This window comes from Phyllobates terribilis, unplaced genomic scaffold (genome assembly GCF_046119375.1).
Source record: "Phyllobates terribilis strain yellow unplaced genomic scaffold, ASM4611937v1 Scaffold_5__5_contigs__length_657084704, whole genome shotgun sequence".
Classification (NCBI taxonomy): Eukaryota; Metazoa; Chordata; class Amphibia; order Anura; family Dendrobatidae; genus Phyllobates; species Phyllobates terribilis.
The window spans coordinates 487785783-487794121 of NW_027362765.1; the positions used below are offsets into that span (position 1 = coordinate 487785783).

At 39.3% G+C, this 8339-nt stretch overlaps 1 protein-coding gene across 1 annotated transcript in view; it reads right to left on the bottom strand.

Annotated features, from left to right (window-relative positions):
* Positions 1 to 7743, bottom strand: part of RNLS (renalase, FAD dependent amine oxidase) — a 228762-nt gene extending 221019 nt beyond the window's left edge. The window contains exons 1-2 of the mRNA XM_073685515.1: positions 7557 to 7743; positions 1749 to 1854 (exon numbers count right to left, since the gene is read on the bottom strand). Of these exons, the coding sequence (XP_073541616.1) occupies positions 1749 to 1854; positions 7557 to 7674 (224 nt within the window). The 5' untranslated portion in view covers positions 7675 to 7743. The remainder of the gene's footprint in view (positions 1 to 1748; positions 1855 to 7556) is intronic.
* Between the last annotated feature and the right edge of the window lie 596 nt (positions 7744 to 8339).

The following is an 8339-nucleotide window of genomic DNA, read 5'->3' on the forward strand; positions in this document are numbered from 1 at the left end:
ATTAATATCAGCCCCCAGCTGTCTGCCTAGCCTTTGCTAGCTATTAAATTAGGGGGGACCCCACGTCATTTTTTTGGGGGGGTCCCCCATTTTAATAGCTAGTAAAGGCTATGTATTCAGCTGGGGGCTGATATTAGTAGCCTGGGAAGCTCCGTGGGTATTACCCCCTTCCCAGGCTTCAAACATCTGCCCCAGCCGTCTGCTTAACCTCCGCTAGAGCCTAAAATTAAGGGGAACCCCACGCCAATTTTTTTAATAATAAATCCTTTATTTTAATACTAAATGACAAGTACAGTAACCAACACTATCACTGTACTTCATATATATGTGACTGACATGTTTCTATCTATCTAATCTATGTGTGAAGCTCTATTCTGTCTGTTATAAATTGTCGGGTACCGCTGCTGAATTGCCGGCCGGCTTTTTTAAAGAGACGGTGCATGAAAACACTATTATTTTTTTTGATAAATCCTTTACGCTAAATGACAAGTACAGTAAGCAACACTGTCACTGTACTTCGTATATATGTGGCTGACATGTTTCTATCTATCTAATCTATGTGTGATTCTCTATTCCTTCTATTCTAAATTGTCGGGTACCACTGCTGAATTGCCGGCCGGCTTTTTTAAAGAGACGGTGCATGAAAACATTATTGTTTTTTTTGATAAATCCTTTACGCTAAATGACAAGTACAGTAAGCAGCACTTTCACTGTACTTCATATATATGTGGCTGACATGTTTATATCTATCTAATCTATGTGTGAAGCTCTATTCTTTCGGTTCTAAATTGTCGGGTACAGGTGTATGCCGCTGCTGAATTGCCGGCTTTTCATGTTTCACTGTTGGCACTGTTCCCATCGATTTGGGCAATCACTGTAATGCCACAACCACCATGGCTGTGGCATTACAGTGAGTGGCAGACAATCCCTGCATGATTGGTGCTCTAAATAGCGCCAGACATGCAGGACACGCTTTTGGTGCACGAACAGTTATCGAACATAACCTCGAACAGCCGAATTTTTTGCAAATCGTTCGGGTTCGTCGAACAACTCGAACACCGCCCAAAACAGCTCGAATTTGAGATTGGCGAACAGTTCTAGTCGAACACCGCTCATCTCTAGTCGTGACATCAGCGGATGTCAGAGCCGGCTACAGCCCGGGGTCACGTGATGCCTGTGAGCGGCCACCGATAGTGCCGCTCACAGGCAGTATCAACAGCAGAAGGTATTTACAAAAAGTCTTAGGAACCTGTGGGGGATACATGGGGGTAATCTAAAGTACCTCACAACCCCTTTAAATGGGGTTGTCCAATATTTGGAGTAATATAAAAAAAAGTTTAATTCTCACGTCCCACACCGCTGCTGTTCCAGAATTGTTGGTACAGGGTTTCTTGGAGCTTGTCACATGAGCACTGCAGCCAATCAATGGATGCTAATCGCTATGAAGAAATTGTAAGTGCAGCAGTGGTCAGTGACCTCTGATTGGCGCTTTTTTACATGTGCGCTGAAGCCAATGTGGTAGAGGAATATCAGATTTTGTTATTTTGCTCAAGCATTTAAGAAGTAGCTGTCCAAGTTGTGGACAACCCATTCACTGCTTTTAGATTGGTGGAGAATACCTCTATAAAACTCCTTGGGACAATTTTTTTTTCTCATTGAATCTAAATCCGACAGAAAAAAGTGTGCGTCTCCTTGTATTATCAGAGATACACACTCATATCACTAAGGATAACAATGACTTGTCTTACTTTTTGTGCTTCTTGGCATAATCCGGGGTGACTGTGATATACTGGGCTCCCAAGTCAACAATACAGTTTGGATTTGATGGAGACCGACTTGTAGACATGCGCCCACCTAAACAGCAATAAAAATGCAATCTTTTTAAGTAGCATGCGGAAAAAAACATATTTACTGATACAAAACAAATTAATAGTCTATATTTGAAATACAGGAGGAGCAACATGAATAATCGCCATTGGCAACTGATTCACTCTTTATAAAATAATACAGTATTCTCGAGGCATATTTACACTTAGAGTGTAATCATCGTTATAATTTTTATTTAAAAAAACAATAGTACACGTGAAAATAAAAAACTTTATAATATATCTTATCAGAGAAATCTGCTTTAATTTCCTCTAGGACTGAGCATTTATTCTCAAAATTCTCAATTCATGGGTAAAATCTGTATTCAGTGAAGCAATATTTTTAAATTACTCAGACAGGAGATCGTAGTTGGAGTTGATGTGACTACGTGAATGTAGGGGTTAGGAGGAAGGAGGAGTTCTGCTTAAACTTCTCCCTTCTTCTTCCCCTTCTATCTACATAGAATCTTCTCAGTAGCAGTTGCCATCTCCTATCTCAGTAATGTAGAAATCTGTCTTCACTGAATAAAGATCTTACCCATGAATTGAGAATTTTGAGAATAAAAGATCAGTTCTGGTGGATAAAAAAAGCTTCTTATTTTCATGTGTACTATTGATTTATGAAATAAAAATTAAAAATCATGGTTATGCTTTAACCCATTCACCCGCGAGCCAATTTATACCTTCATGACCAGGCCAAATTTTACAATTCTGATTGGGTCAGTAACTCCGGAACGCTTCAACGTATCCCAGCAATTTTGAGACTGTTTTTTCACGACACATTGTACTTCATGTTAGTCGTAAATTTATGCCGATTTTTTTTATGTTTATTTGTGAATATATAGGATTTTTGTCGAAAATGTAGAAAATTTTGCAATTTTCAAACTTTTAATTTTTATGTCTTTAAACCAGATAGTTATATTACACAAAACAGTAATAAATAACATTTACCACATGTCTACTTTACATAAGCATAATTTTTGAAACATAATTTTATTTTGTTAGCAAGTTAGAAGGCTTAAAGGTTGATCAGCAAATCTCTCAATTTTCCAACAAAATTTACAAAACCTATTTTTTTTTAGGAACCACATTACATTTGAAGTAACTTTGGTGAGCCTATATGAAAGAAAATACCCAAAAGTGACATCATTTTAAAAACTTCACCTGTCAAAATGCTCAAAACCACATTCAAGAAATGTATTGAATTATTAACCCTTCAGGTGCTTCACAGGAAATAAAGCAATGTGGAACGAAAAAATGAAAATTTAACTTTTTCCCACGAAAATGTTGATTTAGCCTCAAATTTTGCATTTTCACAAGGGTAACAGGAGAAAATGGACTGTATAATTTGTTGCACAATTTCTCCTGAGTATACAGAGTCTCCCCATATTTAGTGGAAAACTACTGTTTGGGCGCATGGCAAGGCTCAGAAGGGAAGGAGAACCATTTTACTTTTGGAGTTCAAAATTGGCCAGAATAGATAGAGGAAGCCAAGTCACGTTTGAAGAGTCCCTGAGGTGCCTAAACAGTGGAAACCCCTCAGAAATGACCCCATTTTGGAAATTACAAACTTCAAGGAAATTATCTAGAGGTGTGGTGAGCACCTTGAACTCACAGATGCTACACAGTATTTTAGAACATTGAGCTGTGAAAATGAAAAAACACATTTTTTCTTTTTCAAAAGGTTATCAGGAGAAAATGGACCATGTATAGTTTGTTGTGCAATTTCTCCTAAGTACACCGATACACCATATGTTGTAGAAATCTACTGTTTTGGCACATGGCAGGGCTTGGAAGGCAAAGAGTACCATTTGACTTTTGGAGTGCAAAATTGTTTGGCGTAGATAGTAGACGTCGTGTCACGTTTGCAGAGCCCCTGATGTGCCTAATCAGTGGAATCTCCCCATAAGTGACCCCATTTTGGAATCTAGACCCCTCAAAGAACTTATCTAGGAGGTGTGGTGAGCACCTTGAACCCACAGGTGCTTCACAGAATTTTATGAGCCGTGAAAATGAAAAATACATTTTTCCATAAAAATGTTGGTTTTGCCGCAAATTTTTCATTTTCACAAGGGTAACAGGAGAAAATGGACTGAACAATTTGCTGTGCAATTTATATGTGGTGAAAAACTACTGTTTTGGCACATGGCAGGGCTCGGAAGGGAAGGAGCGACAATTGAATTCTGAAGCTCAATTTTGGCCTGAATAGAGTACGGATGCCATGTCACATTTGAAGAGACCCTGACATGCCAAAAAACAACAGAAACCCCAACATGCGATCACATTTTGGAAACTACACCTCCTGAGGAATTCATCTAGTGATGTAGTGAGCATTTTTAACCTTCAAGTGATTCACTGAATTGTACAACATTAGGCTAAGTAAATGGAAAATTACAATTTTTTCCACTAAAATGTTGCTTTGGTCCAAAACTTTTAATTTTCAAAAGGGATAATTTCGAGAAAATGAACTTTAAAATTTGTTAAACCATTTCTCCTGAGTTCGCCAATACCCCATATGTGGTCAAAAATACTTTTTAGGCACAGTGCAAAGCTCAGAAGGCAAGAAGTACCATTTTGGAGCTCAGATTTGCGGGAAGAGTTTGATGGTGCCATGCCACATTGACAGAGCCCCGGAGGTGCCTGAACAGAAGAACCCCTCCATAAGTGACCCAATTTTACAAACTACACACCACAATGAATTAATCTAAGGGTGCAGTGAGCATGTTGACGCCACATGTGCCTTACAGAATTTTACATCATTGGGCGGTAAAGAAAGAATAATTATATTTTTACCACTAAAGTATTGTTTTAGCCCCATGTTTAATTTTTATAATGGCTAATGGAAAAAGATGGACCTCGCAGTTTGTTGTGCAATTTCTCCTGAGTGCGCCAATACCCTACATGATCGTGAACTACTTTTCAGGCTCAGTGAAACGCTCAAAAGGGAAGGAGCGTCATATTATTGTTATGATAGAGAAGAAACTCTCTCGGGAAAGTAGGGAACACACTAAAAACTGCAACTGACCCTACCATTTTCCTGTACAGAGTAGAGCTCCTAACCCTGCAGTCCCTAGTGGTTCCTGCATGAGCTGAGATAACCCTAACCAGAGACTAGACAATTGCAACTCAGACCTATTTATCCTGAAAGGCTGTCAAGCGCTTCACGTTCCTCCTAAAGAACCAGAGGGCAGAGCAGACTGTAAATTACCTACAGAAGGGAAAGTATAGAAATACAAGTCCCATAGGCATAATGAAATACAAATAATTAGATCATAGATCATTCATGCATGTAAAGAAATCTAGAACACTCCTAAATGAATACTTGAAAAGAGGAGGAGCAAAGAGAGTGTGTATAAAATATACATTTTTATTAAATACTGGTTAAAAACATTCTTACAAATAACCAGGACAGGCAAAATAGCAACCAGGGAAAAACCCTGGGGTAGGTAAAACATATGCAACATGCAAGAATAGAAGGTATTATATTATGACGGATAGGACAGATTGTATTCATGTCAAGATTCCACCTATGTCACACATGTGTAAATGAAAGTATGTCAGAAAAACCACCATCGAATAATTCACGGACCCTTGAGTACATGCGTACTTAGGGCTCTGCACTTTCTGCTTGTGCATTCCCTGGGGGGGCTTCACCTGCCACATGGGTAAGGTTTCTTTTTATTGAATTATTCGATGGTGGTTTTTCTGACATATTTTCATTTACATATGTGTGACATAGGACAGATTGTATACATGTCAAGATTCCACCTGTCAGTCATAATATAATACCTTCTAAACTTGCATGTGCCTGTCCAGTATTTAATAAAAATGTATATTTTATACACACTCCCTTTGCTCCTCCTCTTTTCAAGAAGGGAAAGTATGTGGACATTAAAAAAAATCCCAGAGTGAGTAAAGCAAACCATGAAATACAAAATAAAGGATTAAGTACATACTGTTAGAAAATATGCCACCTACTTCCTAAAAAGAAATAGAAGATAGGTGCAAGGTAAAGAACATAAAGAGCAAAGAGATAAACCCTAACTGGTTTTTCACTTACTGGCTTAAACTACAGAAGTATTGATGGACATCCAAATCAGACTATCACCAGCAGGAAATACCAGAAAGGGGAAAGTATATAAAGCTGCACTCAAAAGGTGATAGGGCAGACAAATGAGTACATATTATTATTATTATTATTAATAATAGTAAATGACAAATGAGTCAGTGAATTCATCTAGGGGTGCAGTGAGCATGTTGACACCACGAGTGTGTCACTGAATTTTATACCATTGGGCAGTGAAGATAAAATAATTAAATTTTTACAGGTGTGGTGACGATTTTGACTCCATTGATGTTTTCCAGCACAAGCAGCAATGGATTTTGTAGAGTGTAAATTGAAAATCTGCCAGTGTAGTGCTCAGTACATTGTAGTGTCTGTACATTATGCCTAGCTTGTGCTTCGGAGATATGCACCTGTAAATTAAGAGGGCTCTCATCGCTGCAGAAGTGCCAAAAATGTGGATGCGTAGAAGTTGCTGGATTTCTTTTGGATGGGCGAGGAGCCTTAGCGCTTTTCCAGAGCCTTTGTGTTACCAGTAATGTGGAAGCCCCCTATATTTCCGTTGACAAATGTTGGACCTGAGCGAGGGCTTTTTTGTGGATTTATTTCAAGCTCTTGTTGGAAATATTTTACACAACATTTTGGATCACATTTATCCTGCGCACTACGCTGAGCACTTACATTGGGGTTTCCATCTAAATCTCCGAGTGACGTGATTCAGATGAAACCTCTTAGGGATCCATTCACTATAAAGAGGCAGCAGAGTTATTATGGACTCCATCTGGCCTCTGTTCAGCGGTGTCCTTCTTTTGAGAGGTGCATAAAACTATGGTCGGACGCGCTTTTATGCACGCTTAAAAAGACAGACACCGCCGGATTATATGCCAGACAGCATCCACATTGTCTCCATCTGCCTCATTATAGGGAATCTTCCGCTGGGGGTTTTATCTGCATCACGTATTTCAGAGATTTACACAGAAACCTCGGTATCAGGGCGCAGGATAATTTTTCCAGATTTCTACCAACAGAGTCTACCAACAGAGTCATCTGACCAGCTCTCTGCTGGTCAAATGTAGCAGCAGAATCGAAGGCAAGAGCGGCCCTGAGCCGGGCACAACAGGCATGTAGTTAGAATTTACCTACCTTTAAATTCTATAGTAAAATAAGAAAAGTCCCAGAATACCCCTTTGGAAGTTTTGCTTTATGAAATACATTCTACTTTTGTTTACAAAACACTTGATTGTAATATGGTTTACACAAAACACAAAAGTAAACAACTAAAAACTCCCTAAAAAGCATATTACTTTAAAAAGAACACTGATCTTTTAAAATACAGTTTTTAATCCATTTTTTAAATATCAGAAAAGTCCATTGTATGAATGAGTCCTAAATGCTGATATGTGGCACTGTGGCTATATACGTTGTGCATGCTCGGAGGGTCCTGCTGCATGGCTAGTGTGGGGGTCCCAGGGGCACATAGCACACCTGGGGAAGGGACACTACAGGGAGCTGCAAGCCCTGTGCAAGTATCAGTGTCTGAGATCAGATTTTAGCACATATTATTTCACCAAGTTAGAAAAAAAGAACTTCTTCCCTTTAAACCACCTTGTTATAAAAGTGACCATTACCTGCGCCCCTGGCTTTGTCCCATATGACAAGCTGCAGTTTGTTGGCCAGTTCCCTCCTCAACAGGTAAGCACACAGGCTCCCTGTCAGGCCTGCACCAACGATTAATATCTTAGACATGGTTCTCCTGCCAGTGAATGAAAAGCTCCTGATCTGAGCCTCTCCTCCACCCTTACACAACAGCTGCTGGACAAACATAGCTTTCCCTGGGTTAGGAGCTGCAGGCCTGCCAAGCTGCACTGATAATACAGCACTCAGTATCAGTTACGTACAATACTAACAAGACCCTTTTTCCTAAAATGATTCTAGAAGTGGCGCATTTTATTGTTTCTTCCAAGTACATAGAAATAAAATATGTGAATCTAAGAATCTAAGAGACATCCTAAATTCTATTTACTTCTGTGTTGAAGCCTCCGTTACAGATCTGACCAGAATTACCATTCAAATAAATACAGAGAAAGAAACAGAGGCGCCCCTGTGTGTGAATCAGCCCAGACTGGCTTACTCTAGCCCAATACTGAAAAGGCCTCCGGGAATCGTTGTGCAATCTCAGGCACAACTCTGATGTTAGCAGACTGCAGCCCTCATCATCAGCCCCCAGCTGAGGGTGAAGACACAGATCCAAATTAAAAAATATTAAAAAATGAAGATCATGAAAATAATTTAACTCCATCACCACTACTCTATAGCTCCACAGCAAACTTGCCCCATTGTCAATGTGATTTATGTTAACCTGTATACTGCCAGTGTGTATTAGCCTGTATGCTCTATGCATTCATTTAGTC